Source organism: Heterodontus francisci, chromosome 1 (assembly GCF_036365525.1).
Source record: "Heterodontus francisci isolate sHetFra1 chromosome 1, sHetFra1.hap1, whole genome shotgun sequence".
NCBI classification, from domain to species: Eukaryota; Metazoa; Chordata; class Chondrichthyes; order Heterodontiformes; family Heterodontidae; genus Heterodontus; species Heterodontus francisci.
The window spans coordinates 175,012,219-175,036,654 of record NC_090371.1 but is presented as its reverse complement, the minus strand read 5'-3'; the positions used below and the strand labels follow the sequence as shown (position 1 = coordinate 175,036,654).

General features: G+C 43.1%; 1 protein-coding gene across 1 annotated transcript in view; it reads right to left on the bottom strand.

Moving 5' to 3' along the window:
• Positions 1 to 24,436, bottom strand: part of wdfy3 (WD repeat and FYVE domain containing 3) — a 498,547-nt gene that overhangs the window by 253,805 nt on the left and 220,306 nt on the right. The window contains exons 11-12 of the mRNA XM_068038896.1: positions 17,093 to 17,286; positions 16,252 to 16,706 (exon numbers count right to left, since the gene is read on the bottom strand). Coding sequence (XP_067894997.1) covers positions 16,252 to 16,706; positions 17,093 to 17,286 — 649 coding nt within the window. The remainder of the gene's footprint in view (positions 1 to 16,251; positions 16,707 to 17,092; positions 17,287 to 24,436) is intronic.

Genomic DNA, 24,436 nt, shown 5'->3' with positions numbered 1-24,436 from the left:
AAATGTTTTTAGGCAGCAAGATGTTAGGATCTGGAATGCACTGCCTGAGATGTGGTGCAGGCAGATTCAATCATGGCTGTCAAAAGAGAATTGGATAATTATCTGAAGAGAAAACACTTGCAGGGCTACAGGGAAAAGGCATGGGAGTGGGACTAGATGAGTCGGTCTTGCATAGAGCTGGCATGGACATGATGAGCCGAATGACCGCCTTCTGGCTGTAACCATTCTATGATTTAGCATTTCCCTTTGAACCCCATTGACCTAAACTTTGCTGCCATGTACAATGCTGCTAGTTTCAGCGACTTCAGTAACTCTCAGGTTCCTCTCCTGCAATGTATCCTGAAGCCTGGAAATATTTTGTTTATATTCTCACTGTTTACTTCCATTAGTTACAATGACCTACATCAGGTGCTATTGACATTCATCAGCCTGACATAGTCATACTTACAGAATCACATCTTTCAGCCAACATGTCAGAGCCCTCCAAGGTTATACTCAAGAAAGCCAGTTGGTGAAGGAGTGTACCGGAGCCAATTTTTACTCAGTCTAACATCTATTTAGAGAGTGAAACATTAAAAGCATACACCTTCTAACTCAAGCACCCCACAGTTTCATTAAGTGTCTCTTTATATAGGCTCAAGTGAAACCTTAATTAATGCCCCCATCTACATATAATTAAATACAATTGATAAACAATTAACATCCATCACCATCCCAGGGTGTGTCCAGTCCCATCAGCAGGACAGACTCACCAGAGTTGGCACCACACTGGTAAAGAAACAAAGAACAAAGAACAGTACAGCACAGGAACAGGCCACTCGGCCCTCCAAGCCTGTGCCGATCTTGATGCTTGTCTAAACTAAAACCTTCTGCACTTCCGGGGTCCGTATCCCTCTATTCCCATCCTATTCATATATTTGTCAAGATGCCTCTTACACATCGCTATCGTACCTGCTTCCACCACCTCCCCCGGCAGCAAGTTCCAGGCACTCAGCACCCTCTGTGTAACAAACTTGCCTCGCACATGCCCTCTAAACTTTGCCCCTCACTCCTTAAACCTATGTCCCCTAGTAACTGACTCTTCCACCCTGGGAAAAAGCTTCTGACTACCCACTCTGTCCATGCCACTCATAACTTTGTAAACCTCTATCATGTCACCCCTCCACCTCCGTCGTTCCAGTGAAAACAATCCGAGTTTATCCAACCTCTCCTCATAGCTAATACCCTCCAGACCAGGCAACATCCTGGTAAACCTCTTCTGTACCCTCTCCAAAGCCTCCACGTCCTTCTGGTAGTGTGGCGACCAGAATTGTACACAATATTCCAAGTGTGGCCTAACTAAGGTTCTGTACAGCTGCAGCATGACTTGCCAATTTTTATACTCTATGCCCCGACCGATGAAGGCAAGCATGCCGTATGCCTTCTTGATTACCTTATCCATCTGCGTTGCCACTTTCAGTGATCTGTGGACCTGTACGCCCAGTTCTCTCTGCCTGTCAACACTCCTTAGGGTTCTGCCATTTACTGCATACTTCCCACCTGCATTAGTCCTTCAAAAATGCATTACCTCACATTTGTCCGGATTAAACTCCATCTGCCATTTCTCCACCCAAGTCTCCAACCGATCTATATCCTGCTGTATCCTCTGACAATCCTCGTCACTATCCGCAACTCCACCAACTTTTGTGTCGTCCGCAAACTTACTAATTAGACCAGCTACATTTTCCTCCAAATCATTTATATATAATACAAACAGCAAAGGTCCCAGCACTGATCCCTGCGGAACACCACTAGTCACAGCCCTCCATTCAGAAAAGCACCCTTCCACTGCTACCCTCTGTCTTCTATGACCGAGCCAGTTCTGTATCCATCTTGCCAGCTCACCTCCGATCCCGTGCGACTTCATCTTTTGTACCAGTCTGCCATGAGGGACCCTATCAAAGGCTTTACTGAAGTCCATGTAGACAACATCCACTGCCCTTCATCAATCATCTTCGTCACTTCCTCAAAAAACTCGATCAAGTTAGTGAGACACGACCTGCCCTTCATAAAACCATGCTGTCTCTCGCTAATAAGTCCATTTGTGTCCAAATGGGAGTAAATCCTGTCCCAAAGAATCCTCTCCAATAATTTCCCTACCACTGACGTAAGGCTCACCGGCCTGTAATTTCCTGGATTATCCTTGCTACCCTTCTTAAACAAAGGAACAACATTGGCTATTCTCCAGTCCTCTGGGACCTCACCTGTAGCCAATGAGGATACAAAGATTTCTGTCAAGGCCCCAGCAATTTTCTCCCTTGCCTGCCTCAGTATTCTGGGGTAGATCCCATCAGGCCCTGGGGACTTATCTACTTTCATGTTTTTCAAGACGCCCAACACCTCCTCCTTTTTGATATCGACATGACCCAGATTATCTACGCTCCCTTCCCTAGACTCATCATTCACCAAGTCCTTCTCTTTGGTGAATACTGATGCAAAGTACTCATTTAGTACCTCGCCCATTTCCTCTGGCTCCATGCATCGATTCCCTCCTCTGTCCTTGAATGGACCAACCCTTTCCCTGGCTACCCTCTTGCTCTTTATATACGTATAAAAAGCCTTGGGATCCCCCTTAATCCTGTTTACCAATGACTTTTCATGACCCCTTTTAGCCCTCCTGACTCCTTGCTTAAGTTCCTTCCTACTTTCTTTGTATTCCTCAACGGCTTTGTCTGTTCCCAGCCTTCTAGCCCTTCCAAATGCTTCCTTTTTCTTTGACTAGGCTCACAATATCCCTCGTTATCCAAGGTTCCCGAAACTTGCCAAACTTATCCTTCATCCTCAGAGGAACATGCTGGTCCTGGATTCTAATCAACTGACATTTGAAAGACTCCCACGTCAGATGTTGATTTACCCTCAAACAGCCGCCCCCAATCTAAATTCTTCAGTTCTTGCCTAATATTGTTATAATTAGCCTTCCCCCAATTTAGCACCTTCACCTGAGGACTACTGTTATCCTTATCCACAAGTACCTTAAAACTTACGGAATTATGGTCACTGTTCCTGAAATGCTCCCCTACTGAAACTTCGACCATCAGGCCGGGCTTATTCCCCAATACCAGGTCCAGTACGGCCCCTTCCCTAGTTGGACTATCTACACATTATTTCAAGAAGCCCTCCTGGATGCTCCTTACAAATTCTGCTCCATCCAAGCCCCGAGCACTAAGTGAGTCCCAGTCAATATAGGGGAAGTTAAAATCACCCACCACAACAACCCTGTTTGCTTTTACATCTTTCCAAAATCTGTCTACATATCTGCTCCTCTATCTCCCGTTGGCTGTTGGGAGGCCTGTAGTAAACCCCCAACAGCGTGAATGCATCCTTCCTATTCCTGAGCTCTACCCATATTGCCTCGCTGCATGATCCCTCCGAGGTGTCCGCCCAGAGTACAGCTGTGATATTCTCCTTAACCAGTAATGCAACTCCCCCACACCTTTTACATCCCCCTCTATCCCGCCTGAAGAATCTAAATCCCGGAATGTTTAGCTGCCAATCCTGTCCTTCCCTCAACCTGTAATAGCGACAACATCATAGTTCCAAGTACTAATCCAAGCTCATCTGCCTTACCGGTTATACTTCTCGCATTGAAACAAATGCACTTCAGACCACCAGTCCCGCTGTGCTCAACAACATCTCCCTTAAGAGATCAGTCAGGAGGGAGTGGCCCTGGGAGTCCTTAACATTGACTCTAGACCAAGACGTTTCATGGCATTAGGTCAAATATGGGAAGACACCCTACCTTAGCTGATGAATCAGTGCTTCTCTACATTGAACACCACTTGCAAGAAGCACCGAGAACAGCAAGAGAAAAGAATGTACTCTGGATGGGGGACTTCAATGTCCAACCCCAAGAGTGTCTCGGTAGCACCACATCAGACCAAGCTGACCAAGTCCTGAAGAACATAGCTGCCAGATTGGGCTGGCCGCAAGTGGTCAAAGAACCAACACGAGGGAAAAACCTACTTGAGCGCATTCTCATCAATCTACCTATCCCTGATGCCTCTGTCCATGACAACATTGGTAGGAATGACCAGTTCTTGCACTGTTCCTGTGGAAAGAGGATGCCCTCCACTGTGCTGATGGAATAAATTCAGAACAAATCTCGCAGCTCAAAACTGGGCATTTACCAAGCACAATGGGCCACCAGCAGCAACAGAATTGTATTCAACCACAATCTGTAACCTGAAATAAAAACAAAGTGCTGGAAATACTCAGGTCAGGCAGCTTCTGTGGAGAGAGAAGCAGAGTTCATGATTCAGGTCTGTGACCTTTCATCGTATGTTCTGATGAAAGGTCACTGACCTGAAACATTAACTCTGCTTCTCTCTCCACAGATGCTGTCTGACCTGCTGAGTATTTCTAGCACTTTGTTTTTATTTCAGATTTCTAGCACATGCAGTATTTTGCTTTTATTACAATCCGCAACCTCATGGCCCAGTATATTCCTCACTCTATCACTGCCATGAAACCAGGAGATCAACCTGGTCCAATGACAGTGTACAAGAGGATGCCAGGAGTAGCATCAGGCATACATAAAAATGAGGTGCCAACCTGGCAAAGTTACAACACACAATTACATGCATGCTAAACAGGGGGAAGCAGTATGCTACAGACAGAGCTAAGTGATCCCATATACAACAGATCAGATGAAACCTCTGCAGTCTTGTCACAGTGAATGATGGTGGTGAATTAAACAATTGAGGAGGAGGCTCCAAGAACATCTCTGTTCTCAAGGATGGCACAGTCCAGCACGTCAATGCAAAAGACACGGCTGAAGCATTTGCAACCATCTTCAGCTATAAGTGCCAAGTTCATTTTGGCCTCCTTCTGAAGTCTTCACCATTATAGAAGCCAGTCTTCAGACAATTCGATTCATGCCATGTGATATAAAAAAACAGCTGAGTGCACTGGATACAGCCAAGTTAGGGGACCTGACAACATTCTGGCTGTAGTGCTGAAGACCTGCGCACCAAAACTAGCTGTGCCCCTAGCCAAGCTGTTCCAGTACACCCACAACACTGGAATTTACCTGACAAAGTAGAAAATTGCCCAAGTATGTCCTGTCACAAAAAGCAAGACAAATCCAACACTATCAATTTGTCTTTCATCACAGCATTAACATACCGTTTACCTTTGTTCCATTACCTTCTGGTCAGTTATTCTCTGTGACCTTGTCCTAGCAACACCTTCTCTTTTGTTATCTCTTGCCCTACCCCTGCTTTACTTGCTTAAAACCTTATACATTTCTAATATTTGTCAGTTCTGATGAAGGGTCACTGACCTAAAACATTAACTCTGCGTCTCTCTCCACAGATGCTGCCAGACCTGCTGAGTACTTCCAGCATTTCTTGTTTTTATTTCAAATTTCCAGCATCTGCAGTATTTTGCTTTAATTTTAGTGTTTAATTCACTGCCACTTCTCTTCCTGGAATGCCTACCTTGAAGAAGTTCTGCTCTTCTCTCCGACAGGATTTTTGTTTGTCTCTTTTACCTTGTTCACCTTCATTGCTTTCTATTTCCCTCCTAGTGTTTGATAAGGTGTCTACCAAAACTCGTTTTCACAGCCACATCTCCTTCCTCAGTGACTGTCTCCAGCTCCGACTTATTCCAGGTGGATTCCAACTGAAGTTTCATCCTTTGTGTTTTGAATCCACCCAGGATTACAGGTATCTCTGAGAAATACAATGTTCCTCGGACTGCTGTTCTCGCTGCATCCTGAGATCCACACTCAGTGCCATGCGCCGCCACATGTACAACTGGACCTCTCTCTCCAGAAGCACCACCTCACCCTATATCAAAGCTGTTCTACTCCGCAGTTTCATTTCATTTCATCCATTGTCTTATCCGACGCATTAACAAAAAACCTTTTTTCTTCCTTTCAGCTGTTAAGGAACGCAAGCTCCAGCAGCTGATGGGGACTAATGCCCTTCCAAATCCTTCCCCTTCACTTCCCTCTGCCCCCACCCCTTCTGATCTGACCCCTTGCCGTGTATTCACTCCACCCTCTGAACTTCCCCTCTCTGACGCTGAACGTTCTGTACTCAGCAAAGGACTCAGTTTTATCCCCTTACGCCCCACCTCAATGAAATTCGTTCTCGGCATGACGTTGAACTGTTCTTCCGTCACCTTTGCCTCTGTGCTCACTTCTTTGACCAGGAGTCCTCACCCCCCTGACCAGCAGACCCCATTCACCCACCTCCAGCATTCTCCCTCTACTTGGACCCCTCCTCTGGCCTCTTACCCGCTCTTGATCTTTTCATTGAAAACTGTCAGTGAGACATCGGCTGTCTCAATTTTTCTGCCCCCCTCACTCACTCTAACCTGCCCCCCCTCTGAACTTGCCGCACTCCATTCTCTCAGGTTTAACCCCGACATTGTCATCAAACCTGCAGACAAGGGAGGTGCTGTTGTTGCCCGGCATACCGACCTCTGCCTTGCAGAGGCTCAGCATCAACTCTCAGACACTTCTTCCTACTTTCCCCTGGACCATGACCCCACCACTGAACATCAAGTTACTTTCCACAGGACTGTCACTGATCTCACCTCTTCTGGAGATCTTCCCTCTACAGCTTCCAACCTCATAGTCCCACAACCCCAGACAGCCCACTTCTACCTCCTTCCCAAAATCCACACACAGGTCCGTCCCCACAGACCCATTGTTTCAGCCTGTTCCTGCCCCACTGAACTTATTTCTTCTTATCTTGACTATCGTTTCTCCCCTGGTCCAGTCTCTTCCCACCGACATCCGTGACTCTTATGACGACCTATGTCATTCTGACAATTTCCAGTTTCCTGGCCCCAACCGCCACCTCTTCACTATGGACGTCCAATCTCTCTACACCTCCATCCCCCACTAGGACGGTTTGAGGGCTCGCCGCTTCTTCCTTGAACAGAGGCCCAACCGGTCCCCATCCACCACCACCTTCCTCCGCCTGCCCGAACTTGTTCTCACATTGAACAACTTCTCCTTCAACTCCACTCACTTCTTTCAAGTAAAAGGTGTTGCTATGGGTACCCGCATGCTTCCTAGTTATGCCTGTCTTTTTGTGGGATATGTCGAACATTCCTTGTTCCAGTCCTACTCAGGCCCCCTTCCCAAACTCTTTTTCTGGTACACTGATGACTGTATCGGTGCAGTTTCCTGCTCCCGCCCAGAACTGGAAAACTTTATCAACTTTGCTTCTAATTTCTACCCTTCTCTCACCTTACATGGTCCACCTCCGACACTTCCCTACCCTTCCTCGACTTCTCGGTCTCCATCTCTGGGGAAAGGCTGTCTACTAATATTCATTATAAGCCCACCGACTCCCACAGCTACCTCGACTACACTTCTTCATACCCTGCCTCCTGTAAGGACTCCATTCCATTCTCCCAGTTTTTCCATCTCCGACGCATCCATGACAGCGCTTCTGATATGTCTTCCTTTTTCCTCAACCGAGGATTCCCCCCCACTGTGGTTGACAGGGCCCTCAACTGTGTCCGTCCCATTTCCCGCACCGCTACCTCACCCTTTCCCATCCCTCCCAGAACCGCGACAGGGTTCCCCTTGTCTTCACTTTCCACCCCACCAGCCTCCACATCCAAAGGATCATCCTCTGCCATTTCCACCACGTCCAGTGTGATGCCGCTACCAAATGCATCTTCCCCTCCCTTCCCCGATGAGCATTCTGAAGGGGTCGTTCCCTCTGCGACACCCTCGTCCACTCCTCCATACCCCCACCAACCCGCCCCCTTCCCACGGCACTTTCCCCTGCAATCACAGGAGTTGTAATACCTGCCCATTTACCTCCTCTCTCCTCACTATCCAAGGCCCCAAATACTCCTTTCAGGTGAAGCAGCGCTTTATTTGTACTTCTTTCAATGTAGTATACTGTATTCGCTGCTCACAATGTGGTCTCCTCTACATTGGGGAGACCAAACGCAGATAGAGTGACTGCTTTGCAGAACACCTCCGCTCAGTCCACAAGCATGACTCTGAGCTTCCAGTTGCTGGCCATTTCAACATTCCCCCCTGCTCTCATGCGCACATCTCTGTCCTGGGATTGCTGCAGTGTTCCAGCGAACATCAACGCAAGCTCGAGCAACAGCACCTCATTTACCAAATAGGCACACTACAGCCTGCCGGACTGAACATTGAGTTCAATAATTTCAGAGCATGACGGGGTCTTCTTTTTATTTTTAGTTATTTTATCTTTTTTCTTTATTTGTTTATTTTATTTTCGTATGTTTAGTTTGTTTCTACTGTGCCTACCCACTTTTTTTTTTAAATGTTTGTGCTTGGAGCCAGGGCTGTTCATTTTGCAGTCAATTGACACCCTCTCTATAGTAATGCTTTGTCTTTCACCACACTATTAACACACCATTTGCCTTTGTTCCATGACCTTCTGGTCAGTTATTCTCTGTGACCTTGTCCTGCCAACACATTCTATATTGTTATCTCTTGCCCCACCCCTGCTTTACTTGCTTAAAACCTTTTACATTTCTAATATTTGTCAGTTCTGATGAAGAGTCACTGACCTGAAATGTTAACTCTGCTTCTCTCTCCACAGATCCTGCCAGACCTGCTGAGTATTTCCAGCATTTCTTGTTTTTACTTTAGATTTCCAGCATCTGCAGTATTTGCTTTTATTATACTACCAATTATTACCCCATCAGTCTACTCTCAATCACAAGCAAAGCTTAGCAAGGTGTCGTCGACAGTGCTATTAAGCAGTACTTGCTCAGCAATAGCCTGCTCACTGATGCTCAGATTGGTTTCTGCCAGGACCACTCGGCTCCAGACCCCACTACAGGCTTCATCGAAACATGGATAAAACAGCTGAATTCCAGAGATATGGTGAGAGTGACTGCCCTCGACTTCAAGGCAACATTGGCCAACTGTGGCATCAAGAAGCCCTAGCAAAATCGAAGTCAATGGGAATCAGACAGAAATTTCTCCACTGACTGGAGTCATTCCTTGCAAACAGGAGGATGATTGTAGTTGTTGGAGACCAATCATCTCAGGCCCAGGACATTGCTGCAGAAGTTCCTCAGGACAATGTCCTAGACCCAACCATCTTCAGCTGCTTCATCAATGACCTTCCCTTCATTATAAGGTCAGAAGTGAGGATATTCACTGATGATTGCACAGTGCTCAGTTCCATTTGCAACTCCTCAGAAAATGAAGCAGTTTATGCCCCCATGTAACAAAATCAGGCATGGGCTGATAAGCGGCAACTAACATTGATGCCACACAAGTGCCAGGCAATGACCATCTTCAACAAGAGAGAATCTAACCACGTCCTCTTGACATTCAATGGCATTATCATCATTGAATGCCCCCACTATCAACATCATGTGGGTCATTATTGACTTAACTGGACCAGCTCTATAAAATACTATGGCTACATGAGGTCAAAGCCTGGGTATTCTGTGGCAAATGATTCACCTCCTGTACCGTGCGAAGTCTTTACACCCCTGCCATGTGCCTTGTTTAGTGAACTCCAATAACACTCAAAAAGCTCCACACCATCCAGGACAAAGCAGCCCACTTAATTGGCACCCCATTCACTAACAATCATAGAATTGTTCACAGAAAGCAGCCATTTGGCCCGCCGTGTCTGTGCCAGCTCTCTGCAAGACCAACTTAGCTAGTCCCACTCCCAATCTCTGTCCCTGTTGTAAGAAATGTGGATTGTCATTTTTACTGGCCTTTTTATTTCTTTTCTGTGTTATGAATTTTATGTACTTTCATATGTATATGTTTTGTATAAGCTTTTGGCAAATGAACAGTTAACTTTAGCTGCGTATCTTACTGGAAAAATTATGCCTATAAAGTCGGAGTCAACCAGAATCACTTTGCGATTACTTTGGTAATCACAAGGAAAAGAACAGATATCAAAAAGTACGTAACAAGCTGTGGTCGAAATGTAAGGAAAAACAAGATGAGTCCCGCTGGAAATGCATGACCTAATAACATGAACAGTTAAAGGGAAAGAAAAGAACAGATATTTAAAACTATGAAACAAGTTTATGATCAAAATTTAACAAAAAGCCTTACCAGAAACGCATGATCTAATGGACCTCAAGGTTATAATGCATTGTTTGTAGACATTATTTCGTGCATGTGATCATGATTAATGGACAAATGGAAGTACTGACAAATGAAATGGCAGGACCAATCGAAACAGTGATATGTATGAACCAACAAATTAGTGTCCCCAGGTCTAAATAATTTATAGGCACTAATATCCTAAGCACTATCTACTCCTCGTTGACTTCTCCATGTTAACACAGCTCCATTTACAAACACCCTTCCTTTTTTCAATTTTCAATCCACCTCAGAAGCTAGCATTCTAATCCAAGTCTTCTTCCCACCTTGAGTTCTATTTGTTAATGTGGCATGATTTCAAGAGGTGTGCTAAAAGCTAGGTAGATCACATCCACAAAATTTACATCAACAAGGTCCATCATTTCCTCCAAGTAAATTAATCAGGCAAGGTCTCCCTTCCAACTTGATCCCCTTATCATCTTATTTAAGAGTTTCACATTCTCAGGATTTCTTTTCACATTTTATGCACAATGGATACATGGTTTACTGACCTGTAACTTATGGTCATTTCTATGCCCCTTTAAAAAGATTAGAATTAGAACATTACAGCGCAGTACAGGCCCTTCGGCCCTCGATGTTGCGCCGACCTGTGAAACCATCTGACCTACACTATTCCATTTTCATCCATATGTCTATCCAATGACCACTTAAATGCCCTTAAAGTTGGCGAGTCTACTACTGTTGCAGGCAGGGCGTTCCACGACCCTACTACTCTGAGTAAAGAAACTACCTCTGACATCTGTCCTATATCTATCACCCCTCAACTTAAAGCTATGTCCCCTCGTGTTTGCCATCACCATCCGAGGAAAAAGACTCTCACTATCCACCCTATCTAACCCACTGATTATCTTATATGTCTCTATTAAGTCACCTCTCCTCCTCCTTCTCTCCAACGAAAACCACCTCAAGTCCCTCAGCTTTTCCTCGTAAGACCTTCCCTCCATACCAGGCAACATCCTAGTAAATCTCCTCTGCACCCTTTCCAAAGCTTCCACATCCTTCCTATAATGCGGTGACCAGAACTGCACGCAATACTCCAGGTGCGGTCTCACCAGAGTTTTGTACAGCTGCAGCATGACCTCGTGGCCCCGAAACTCGATCCCCCTACTAATAAAAGCTAACACACCATATGCCTTCTTAACAGCCCTATTAACCTGGGTGGCAACTTTCAGGGATTTATGTACCTGGACACCAAGATCTCTCTGCTCATCTACACTACCAAGAATCTTCCCATTAGCCCAGTACTCTGCATTCCTGTTACTCCTTCCAAAGTGAATCACCTCACACTTTTCCGCATTAAACTCCATTTGCCATCTCTCAGCCCAGCTCTGCAGCCTATCTATGTCCCTCTGTACCCTACAACATCCTTCGGCACTATCCACAACTCCACTGACCTTCGTGTCATCCGCAAATTTACTAACCCACCCTTCTAAACCTTCTTCCAGGTCATTTATAAAAATGACAAACAGCAGTGGCCCCAAAACAGATGCTTGCGGTACACCACTAGTAACTAAACTCCAGGATGAACATTTGCCATCAATCACCACCCTCTGTCTTCTTTCAGCTAGCCAATTTTTGATCCAAAGCTCTAAATCACCTTCAACCCCATACTTCCGTATTTTCTGCAATAGCCTACCGTGGGGAACCTTATCAAACGCCTTACTGAAATCCATATACACCACATCCACTGCTTTACCCTCATCCACCTGTTTGGTCACCTTCTCGAAAAACTCAATAAGGTTTGTGAGGCACGACCTACCCTTCACAAAACCGTGCTGACTATCGCTAATGAACTTATTCTTTTCAAGATGATTATAAATCCTGTCTCTTATAACCTTTTCCAACATTTTACCCACAACCGAAGTAAGGCTCACAGGTCTATAATTACCAGGGCTGTCTCTACTCCCCTTCTTGAACAAGGGGACAACATTTGCTATCCTCCAGTCTTCCGGCACTATTCCTGTCGACAATGACGACATAAAGATCAAGGACAAAGGCTCTGCAATCTCCTCCTTGGCTTCCCAGAGAATCCTAGGATAAATCCCATCTGGCCCAGGGGACTTATCTATTGTCACACTTTCCAAAATTGCTAACACCTCCTCCTTGTGAACCTCAATCCCATCTAGCCTAGTAGTCTGAATCTCAGTATTCTCCTCAACAACATTTTCTTTCTCTACTGTAAATACTGACAAAAAATATTCATTTAACGCTTCCCCTATCTCCTCTGATTCCACACACAACTTCCCACTACTATCCTTGATTGGCCCTAATCTAACTCTAGTCATTCTTTTATTCCTGATATACCTATAGAAAGCCTTAGGGTTTTCCTTGATCCTATCCGCCAATGACTTCTCGTGTCCTCTCCTTGCTCTTCTTAGCTCTCCCTTTAGATCCTTCCTGGCTAGCCTGTAACTCTCAAGCGCCCTAACTGAGCCTTCACGTCTCATCCTAACATAAGCCTTCTTCTTCCTCTTGACAAGCGCTTCAACTTCTTCAGTAAACCACGGCTCCCTCGCTCAACAACTTCCTCCCTGCCTGACAGGTACATACTTATCAAGGACACGCAGTAGCTGCTCCTTGAATAAGATCCACATTTCGATTGTGCCCATCCCCTGCAGTTTCCTTCCCCATCCTACGCATCCTAAATCTTGCCTAATCGCATCATAATTTCCTTTCCCCCAGCTATAATTCTTGCCCTGCGGTATATACCTGTTCCTGCCCATCGCTAAGGTAAACCTAACCGAATTGTGATCACCATCACCAAAGTGCTCACCTACATCTAAATCTAACACCTGGCCGGGTTCATTACCCAGTACCAAATCCAATGTGGCATCGCCCCACTGAACTGAATATTATCCCACTGAAACGTTAACTCTGCTTCTCTCTCCACAGATGCTGCCAGACCTGAAAGTTTCCAGCATCTCTTGTTTTTATTATTAATGTTATCTCAGTTACTTTTCAAACCAGAGGCATTCCTTCCATTTCTAATAAATCCTCAAACATGGCAAATATGTCACCAACTTCACTAGCCACTTCTTTCGACACACTTGTATGGCGTCTATCCAGGCCCGATGTTTTTTTATTCTTTCATGTGATGTGGGCATCGCTGGCAAGGCCAGCATTTGTTGCCCGTCACTAACTGCCCTTGATAACTAAGTGGCTTGACTATGCCATTTCAGAAGGCATTTAAGAGTCAACTACATTGCTCTGGGTCTGGAGTCACATGTAGGCCAGACCAGGTAAGGACAGCAGATTTCCTTCCTTTAAAGGACATTCCTGAACCAGATGGGTTTTTAAATGACAATCAATGATAGTTTCATGGCACCATTACTGAGACTAGCTTTCAATTACAGATTTTTATTAATTAATTGAATTTATCAATTGGATTTAAATTCCACCAGTTGCCGTGGTGGGATTTGAACCTATGTCTAGGCCACTGGATTACTAGTTCAGTGATATTACCACTACACCAGCACCTTCCCCCAAGATGCAAGTCTTCCTTTAATTTCCTCATCCAAGCAATGACTGTCTAATCTGAAATTTCTATTTCATTTCTGCTACCTGCCAGACGCCTCTGCCCCCAGAAACTCAACTTCCATGTTGGACAATTTGCCTATGTTCTCCTTTTGAAGAAATAAGAATTTTTTTCAGTATACTCACTGTCCACTGGCCATCTGATAGCACATCACCTTTATGATCTTTCAATAACTCGATCATTTGCTGTGAATACATGTGAACAAAATGCTTCGCATTTCTAATATTTCTGATTATCCATTTTCTATTTCAACTCTCCTTACCAGCTTAACTTTGTTTTTGTATTTGTGTCAATCCATCGTGCTGCCTGTAGCTTTAGCCCGGTTTCCCCACATTACTTCCATTATTTCCCTCAGTAGTCTCTTCCCTTTTTTAACACACCTTCCTTAGTGGTATGCATCTGTTCTGAATTCCGTGTATAGAATTTCTGAACATGATCTTTTTTACCGTACCTTTGCCTTCAGACTGGATTTTTCCACACAGAAATACTTTGACAGTATCTAAAAGCAGTAATTGCTCCAGAAAGAAATCTGCAGAGGTGTGTATGTACTTGTGGGCACAGCTATGGGCATGCATGTCTAGATATAGCTGAATGCTAAATTTAAAAGTCTTCTAAATCATTAAGAAATGTAAAGGCAGAATTAAAATATTTAAAAGCAACAAAAAATTACTACCTTCCCATAACTGGTCTGGTTCATTGCTTCCAGATAATTGTTTGTAGAATGAACAAAGATAATCAAATAACTCAAAGAATCACTGAGTCTCTGCACTGTGCTTACTGCATTGTGATGCAAAAAATATATAAACTGTACTTGTACAACTTGGTAAGTAAATATATTTAAATTGTGCTACTCATGTTCAGAGACCAAGCTCCACTGGTGACAGAGGACCCTGCAAGTTCTCCTAACGAAGTCCAACTCAACAATGCTTTGGAAAAGCTTTGCACAGGAAATTCAAGTAGTTTAAGTGTGCAAAATAAAGCCATTACAAAGAAAGCAGCTTTTTTCACCCCCAAACTTTTGATTCCAAGATGTGCACTGTATTTGCCTGGGTCAAAGCAATGAATTCCCAAATAAATATTTTGGCGCTAATAAAAATCACTCAACCCGTCATGCTATTCAGTCTATAAGATGAAGCCAGATAAAAAGGCAAGTAAATTGAGAAATAAAATTATGCAGTTTCAGGAAAAAAACTTTTACAAAATGACTAAAGTACAGACCAGAAGGTGGAAGGAAAAACTGCCAACAGTCACCAGGTAAATTCTGGGATGTCTAAATGCAGAGGTTTTAAACAGAGGCATATGATGTTCACATTTAGCCCCATCATGGGTCTATACATATTAGGTAAACCACAAATGTTAGTATGCATATGGAGGCCACAGTCCTCAAAATTATTATAGAATTTAAGATGTTTTTAACTAGGTGCTCACTCCAAGAATTCAATATATAGCGATTATCTCGCTGTTCCAATGAGATTTAATGACGAAAGAATATGAGCATATTAATTTTTAGTTTACTCAACAATCAACCACAATTAAATCTAAAACATAAACTACCAAAATATTCCAATTTAATCCACTGTAAAAGCAGTCATAAAATTTAACCAACTATACAGAAACATATGTAACATACCTGCCCATTTACCTCCTCTCTCCTCACTATCTCAGGCCCCAAACACTCCTTTCAGGTGAAGCAGCGATTTACTTGTCCTTCTTTCAATGTAGTATACTGTATTAGCTGCTCACAATGTGTTCTCCTCTACATTGGTGAGACCAAATGCAGACTGGGTGACCGCTCAGTCCGAAAGCATGACCCCGAGCTTCCGGTTGCTTGCCACTTCAACACTCCTCCCCCGCACCCCACCCCCCCCTCCCCCAGCCCTGCTCTCATGCTCACAGTGTTCCAGTGAACAGCAACGCAAGCTCGAGGAACAGCATCTCATTTACCGATTAGGCACACTACAGCCTGCCGGACTGAACATTGAGTTCAATAATTTCAGAGCATGACGGGCCTACCATTTTACTTTTATTTTTTTTTTCATTTTTCCTTTTTAATTTTTTTTGTGATTATTTTATTTTATAATAATTTGTTCAGTTTGCCTACCCACAGTTTTTTTCATTTTTGTGCTTGTGGCTGTTCAGTTTTCAGTCCATTAACACCCTATCTGTACTAATGCTTTGTCTTTCAAATCACTATTAACATATTGTTTGCCATTGCTCCATGACCTTCTGGTTGGTTATTCTCTGTGACCTTGTCCTATCTACACCTCCTCCTTTGTTATCTCTTGCCCCACCCCCACTTTACTTGCTTGAAACCTTTCACATTTCTAATATCTGCTAGTTCTGAAGAAGGGTCACTGACCTGAAACATTAAACTCTGCTTCTCTGTCCACGGATGCTGCCAGACCTGCTGGGTACTTCCAGCATTTCTTGTTTTTATTTCAGATTTTCTGCATCCGCAGCATTTTGCTTTTATTATAATATACCGAAACATATGCATTTTCGCTCGAACATTGTTATTTTTAAAAGAAAAATTTACATTGAAAATCCAGTTTTAAAATAAAAATGGTCAAATTGATGCAGTCCCTACCTGTCAAAAGAGTCTGTGGCCATTTTGTAGAGGCAACAAAAAAATTTACTACAGTATTTCAGTGTAGGACAAACAGATTCCAACGATGCATCATCTTCAAGCATTCTCTGAAATGGTTGGATATTTGAAGGACGGGAAATAGCTGAACTTAAATATCGAATATTTGAGAAGCAGCCAAGCAAACGCACAGCATCTGCAAGTTTTTCATACTGAATTTCAGTTTTGAAAAAATGGGAATTAGCAGGTTCGTAACGCATTGCTGCTGTCAACGTGCAAATGACTGTATGCACCAGTTCAAAGACTTGGTCTGAGTTCACCTTTTCCCACACTCCCTTGGGTTGATAACTCAAGGATCGTTCCATGGCAACCAACAGTGACGTGACATAAACAAATCCCCCAACTTTTCGGAACGCTGTTCGAGTACGATGACTTTCTCTTAGCACAGTAAGGAGAGCCTGTGGAGACAAAATGCATTTCAACAAAATAAAAATGTAGATCATAGATTCTACTCAGTGTTGTCAATTGAAACAAAATTATTCTGGGTAGGGTTCATAAAACAAATTTACTTGGACTTCATTTGTTTTCCAAAAATAAACATCAGGCAGCCAGCTAGCACTAGCAGTGCAGCACTGGATACTCACCTGAGGCAGTTTCAAGTCTGAATGCTACTTTTCGCTGATAGTCAAATATGTCCAGTGTTGCCAGTTTTTACCTGGGTTGATAAGGTGGTGAGTTGAACCACAGTCTGGCTGAAAAAGGTGCTATTGTGGTTTTAGGCAGCTAGGAGAGTGTTTAAAAGAACAGTAGAGGAAAACAGGATCTAAAATATTAATATATTTACCGTCAGAATATCAGTTTTGAGTTGCAATTCTGTAGATGGGGCTGTGTGCATCAGTCCTAACAGCGTTCCCATATCATCTTCACCACTAGGGGACAAAATTAACTGCTGTATAATCATCAGTGCAGGTTCCCGACACTGTGGATACTTAACTATGTTATGTACACATCGTGCTCCTCCAAACTCCCTGAAAACACCTGAAAGAAACATTTTGAACAAAGATTGGTTTTAAATTATTTCAGCCCTATTTCTACCAAGCTTGTTACTTTCTCACAAACTTTTTTTTAAAAATCAAAAATCATGCGCAGCTCCTAGCAACTAATTACAAAATGGCATATTTGTACACCCAGGATTAGGTTGCATGTCTGTCATCTAGGCATAGATTTGACATGTGGAATTGGAAACCTGAGGGAAAGAAACAAAAACTAGAAATCTCTTTCAAAATTCAGAAGAGCAAGGCTATTCGGCGTGCAAAAGATCACTTTAACCTTTGCATTGTAAAGCAGCACTATCTCTATGTAAAATGCTTGACAACCTCTATTGCTGGATGATATACGAGACAGAAGAGTTGTGTGTCACATGTCGTGATGAGATGTGCAACTGATCAGACGTATTTTAACCTGATTTATGGTATCACATTATATGCTGGCAAACAACAAAGGTTTACCAAATACTTTCATGAAGACAGTATATGGTATCTTTAATAACTGAGGAAAGATGCATATACATCAACCTGAATAGCTAAATAGTCCTTTTCAAAATCAAATTACTTCGATCAGCATACTTGTCCTTTGGTTTAAAACCTGGCTTGCAATGTATCTTGCTTAATGGCCTTGCATAGCTTATTGTCACGCACACCGGATGTGCGATGACACAACAACCATGAAAACTCGGACTGTCTTTAAAAAATTAATCCTAATTTTAAAAAGTGAATGATGGTCCAAAATAGCTGAAGAAAAAGGGATTGGCCTTTTGTGTATTCCAATTGTCTGACAAAGACAAAGGACAAATCTTCAAAGCTAAGAGATATCAACTGAACCCATCCTACACCTATCCAAAAACATTCTAGAATTGAATGTCTTCTTCTGAAACAAAGGAGGTGTGAAGTAGCCATGTTCTGGGCCATTGTGTGATCATCATGGGGAAGAAACCACAGGGTCTCCTAACAGGAGGTGAGAGATAACAGCTTTACCTTAGAAAAAGCCACAGAGACAGAGAGAAAAGAAGCAACATCCTAACAGCCTGTGTTGCAGCCAAGCCAGAAAGCACGCTGCCACTGCTACAGAATCCGACATCTACATTATACAGCTGAGACAGCTAGAAGTAACCCACTATCTTCAACAAGACCTTCAATCAAGAGAGAAATCTACACTCATTTCAAGCCTGCATTCATCGAGAACTTGATTTCCAAGAAAATTCAACAGGTTTATTGTAACCTTCTTCCCCACTAAAAGTCACCTTCCTTTTCCCCTTCTCTATCTGTCTCTTCTTATGTATGTGCGTACAAGCGAATGAGTGAGTGGATGCGGTTGCAGGATAAGGCGCATTGATCAATAAACAATTGATTTTTTGTCGCTGTCTGTTTATTTGAAAAAGAAAACACCGAGGGATTAAACTCTAATACAAAAACACTTGCTACAGGTGGGGAGTTGAACAGTGGGAACCACCCACATCACACCATGTGGTCGTAACATTACATTACAAGTGCTTTTACTCCTTTTCAGGTTTGGCTTACAACAGTTGAATGAAATACTCTTTCTGAACTTGACATTTAAGCAAACTCTATGACTTTGTTCATATCAATTGAAGTACAAAACTGAGAAAACAGTATGAATATATATTACCTGTCACCAACCTCTGATGAACTTTACAGCGTACAGTTTATCCTAATAAAAATATTCCCTATATGGTTCAATATGGATTGTTAATAACGTGCGAATTGAATTTCCATTACCTATGCCTTGCTTTTTTATTCATTATTTTAAGTATTGTTTGAAGACTAATGGTTGAAAACCAGTCTGCCGCAGGGCATTAACTAAGTCTTAAAGCATTTCATACGTATGCTAAAGTGCATTTTTGCCTGCTCAATTGCATGCCAATACATTTTTCAAAAGTGTTTTTCCTTAGCTTCTAACGGACAAACCCTGATGATAGATAGCATCTTGGATAGGAATATAAATTTAATTCAAAGACATAAATACACTCAAAAATCATCAAAAGAATTTCTGAAAGAGAAGATGCTTGAAAACTCCAAAATGTTTTATTACATCAAAATGGAATCTCTGAGAACAACCTTCCACTGACAGAGAAAGAGCATACATTCTGTTGAGGACATACCATAAATTACTAATAGTGAGGTTTACATACAGCCTCACTATTTGATGAAGAATCATATTTAACAATGACACTAACTAGGGAGAAAGTCAAGCTTAACTCAAAAGGTAAAGCTGCACAAATTAGCATTTTGGGGTGCTCAGTTCTGGCTTTTTGCAGTAATTCAGATCATTTAAGAGTAAGGCTGGCTCCAGCCTTTTTCAAAAAGACTCACATCCAGAGCTTTTGTAAACATAGGTGCATTTAGTCACTAGCTTTCCACTGTAACATTATTAGGTAGTGGGAAATATTGACGTACCTGCAATATAAATACTCAGTGTTTACCAAGAAGAGGGCTTTACCAAAGCTACAGCAAACAAGGTTATTGCGATACTAGATGAGATAAAACTAGCTAAAGAGGTGCTAGAAAGCCTGGTACGACTTAGTGGAGAAATCACTTGGTCCAGTTGGGACGCATACTGGGTTGCTAAGGAAAATACAGGTAGAAATTGCGGAGATGCTAGCCACAATCTTCCAATTTTCCTTAGATACAGGGTGGTGCAGAGGTCTGGAGAATTTCAAATGTTATACCCTTGTTCAAAGTTGGGGGGGGGGGGGGGGGGGGGTGGAAGGATGAACCTACAAATTACACGCCAGTCAGTTTAACATCAGTGGTGGGGAAGCTTTTAGAAACAATAATTCGGGAAAAAATTAACCACCACCTGGGCAGGCATGGAATAATAAAGGAAAGCCAGCACAGGTTTTTTAAGGGAAAATCCTGTTTGACTTAGTTTTTTTTGATGCCGGTACCAGCAACTGAAGATGAGGGCAGCACAATTGATGCGTATATGAACTTTCAAAATGCGTTTGATAAAGCACCACATATTAGGCTTGTTAGCAAAATTAAAGCCCAGAGGATAAAAGGACAGTAGCAGCATAAATACAAAATTGGGTAGGGGACAGAAAACAGTTGTGGATGTGTTATGGACTGGCATACAGGATTCAGTATTAGGACCACTACTGTTTTTGATATAAATTAATGACATGGACTTGGGGGTACAGGGTACAATTTCAAAATATGCAGATGACACAAAACTAGGAAGCGTAGTAAACAGTGAGGAAGATAGTGATCAACATCAAGAGGACACAGCCAGGCTGGTGGAATAGGTGGAAACATGGTAAATGAAATACAATGCAAAAAAGTGTGACGTGAAACACTTTGATAGAAAGAATGAGGGCAGATAATACATGATAAATGGTACAATTTTAAAGGGGGTGCAAGAAATGAGTCACCTGGGGGTGGTAGGACAGGTTAACAAAGCAATTAACAAACATATGGGATTCTAGGCTTCATAAATAGGCACAGAGTACAAAAGCCAGGAAGTTATGCTGAATCTATGTAAAACATTAGTTTGGCCCCAGCTGGAGTATCATGTCCCATTCTGGGCAGCACACTTAAGGAAGGACATGAAGGTTTTGGAGAAGGTACAGAAGAGAGTTATTACATTGGCTCCAAGGATGAGGGATTACAGATATGTGGATAGACTGGGAACATGGGGTTGTTTTCCTTAAAGCAGAGAAAACTAAAAAGAGATGTGATATAAGTATTTAAAATATTGAAGAGTTTAGATAGGGTAAATAAAGAGAAACTGCTTCCAATGACTGAAGGTGACACAAGGAAAAACTTTTTATGCAACGAATGGTTAGGATTTGGAATGCACTGCTTGGTAGATTGATGGGATACAGATTCAATAGTATCCTTCAAAAGGGAATTGGATAAATACTTGGAGGAGAAAACATTGTAGGGAAATGGGGAAAGAGCAAAAGTGTGGGACTAACTGGACTGCTCTTTGAAAATCCTGATGCAGATTCAATGAGCCAAAAAGCCTCCTTCTGTGCTGTATTATTCTATAATTTCTCTCCTTCCCCCCCACCGCCAAATTGGAAAACGTGTTAAAAAGTGTTAAGATGATGTATTCAAGGGATCTGTATTTGGTTGACGAGAATCATGCTTAATATTTCAGATATATTCAAATACCGGGATCAGCAGTCAACATCAGTAAGGATAGACAGACACAGCAACTGCCCAGTTAGCTTTGTTCTTCAATTGTATAACAGAGATTATCTCCTGCTGGATGGAAACTATTCTCCAAAAGTCTTCAAATATCGAGATGCAGCATTTCACACACACACAAATTACCATTTCCCCATTTAGGACACACATGGCACAGAGGGCACAATGATTTTTTAAATGTCACCTTCAAAGTTGAACATAATTTGATAGTAGGACAGTCATGAATGCCATCACAAACAGGAACTAAAATCTGCACTTCACCTGGAATCTTTTTTTTTTCATTCATACGATGTGGATGTCTCTAGGAAGGGCAGCATTTACTGGCCATTCCTAATTGCCCTTCAGGTGATGATCTTTTATGCAACTGAATGGCTTGCTAAGCCATTTCAGAGGACAGTTAAGTGTCAACCGCATTGCTGGAGTCATTCATATACCTGACCAAGTAAGGATGGCAGATTTTGACAACAGGACATACCTGGGAAATTTTCTACACCATTGGGTAGATGCCAGTGTTGGAGCTGTAATGGAACAGCTTAGCTAGGGGCGCAGCTAGTTCTGGAACACAAATCTTCAGGGCTACAGCCAGGACGTTGTCAGGGCCCACAGCCTTTGCTGTATCCAATTCCTTCAGCTGTTTCTTGATATCATGTGGAGTGCATGGAATTAGTTGAAGACTGACATCTGGAATGTTGGGGATCTCAGGCGGAGGCTAAGATGAATCATTCACTCAGTTCAGGACAAACCTCAGGAGAGTGATGCAGGAGTCTGGGACACTGGTTGTAAGGTACGATTTGGTGAGTATGACTAGTTTGTGGAACAGCTCCCCCAATTTTGCATATGTCCCCAGGAGTTAGTGAGGAGGAGGACTTTGTAGGTTCAACTGGGCAGGGTATGCCCTGTCGTTTCCAGTGCCTAGGTCATGCCAGGCTGTCTGTAGTTTTATTCTAGTTCAACTTTTCTGTAGCAGATTGATACAACTGAGGTGAGGTGAAGTGAGAGTGACTGCCCTTGACATCAAGGCAATATTTGACAGAGATGGCATTAAGGAGCCCAAGCAAAATTGAAGTCAAAGGGAATCAATGGCAAAACACTCTAATGGTTGAAGTCATGCCTAACACTAAGAAAGATTGTTGTACTTGTTAGAGGCCAATTATTTCAGCTACAGGACATCACTGCAGGAGTTCCGCATGGTACTGTCCTGTACCCAACCATCAGCTGCTTCATCAATGACCTCCCCTCCATCACAAGGTCAGAAGTGGGGATGTTCGCTGATGATTGCAGTGTTCAACGCCATTTGTGACTCCTCAAATACTCAAGCAGTCCATGCCTGAATGAAGCAACACCTGAACAACATTCAGGCTTGGGCTGATAAGTGGCAAGTCACATTTGCACCACAGAGGTGCCGAGCAATGACCATCGCCAACAAAATCACTGAATTCCACACCATCAACATCCTCGGGGGGGTTACCATCAACCAGATACTCAACTGGAGCAGACAGATAAATACTGTGGCTACAAGAGCAGGTCAGAGGCTAGGAATTCTGGGGTGAGTAACTCACCTTCTGAGTCTCCAAAGCCTGTCTACCACCTACAAGACACAAGACAAAAGTGTGATGGAATACTCTCCATTTGCCTAGATGAGAGCAGCTCCAACACTCAAGAAGTTCTAACTATCCAGGAAGAAGCAGCCTGCTTGATCTGCACCCATCCATGATCCTAAACAGTCACTCCCTCCACCACCGGTGCACAGGGGTAGCAGAGTGTACCATGTACAAAATGCACTGCAGCAGCTCACCGAGGTTGCTTTTATAGCACCTTCCAAACCTGTAATATCTACCACCTAGAAGGACAAGATCGGAAGACGCATGGCAACACCGCTACCTGCAAGTTCCGCTCCAAGTCAAACACTGTCCCAACTTGGATCTACATCGCTGTTCCTTCACTGTCGCTGGGTCAAAAACCTGGAACTCCCTCCCTAACAGCACTGTGAGTGTACCTTCACCACATGGCCTACAGCAGTTTAAGACAGTGGCTCACCACCACCTTCTTAAGGGCAATTAGGGATGGGCAATAAAAACTGGTCTAGCCAGCAATGCCTACATCCCATGAATTAATTTAAAAAAAATTCCTTCCCTAAAGATCATGAGCAAACCCGAGGCATAGAATATAAGAGCAGGGAGGTTATGATGGAGCTGTATAAAACGCTAGTTTGCTCCAAAGCTGTAATACTGTGTACAGTTCTGGGCACCACACTATAGGAAGGATGTGATTGCACTGGAGAGGGTGCAGAGGAGATTCACCAGGATGTTGCCTGGGCTGCAGCATTTCAGCTATGAAAAGAGACTGAAAAGGCTAGGGTTGCTTTCCTTCGAGCAGAGAAGACTGAGGGGGGACATGATTGAGGTATACAAAATTATGAGGGGCATTGATAGGTTAGATAGGAAGAAACTTTTTCCCTTAGTGGCAAGGTCAATAACCAGGGGGCATAGATTTAAGGTAAGGGGCAGGAGGTTTAGAGGGGATTCGAGGAAAAAAATTTCACCCAGATGGTTGGAATCTGGAACACACTGCCTGAAGAGGTGGTAGAGGCAGGAACCCTCACAACATTAAAGAAGTATTTAGATGAGCATTTGAGACGCCATAGCATACAAGGCTACGGGCCAAGTGCTGGAAAATGGGATTAGAATAGTTAGGTGCTTGATGGCCGGCACAGACACGATGGGCCTGTTTCTGTGCTGTACGACTCTATGACCAGATAAGTTTTTATGACGATCTGGTAGTTGCATTGTCCCCATTATGATACCAGCTTTTTATTCCAGATTTTTATTTAATTCGTTGATTTAAATTCCCCAGCTGTCATGGTCATGTCTCCAGATCATCATTCCAGGCCTCTGGATTACCAGTCTAGGCCTCTGGATTACTAATCCAGTAACATAACCATTATGCCATTGTTTTCCCTA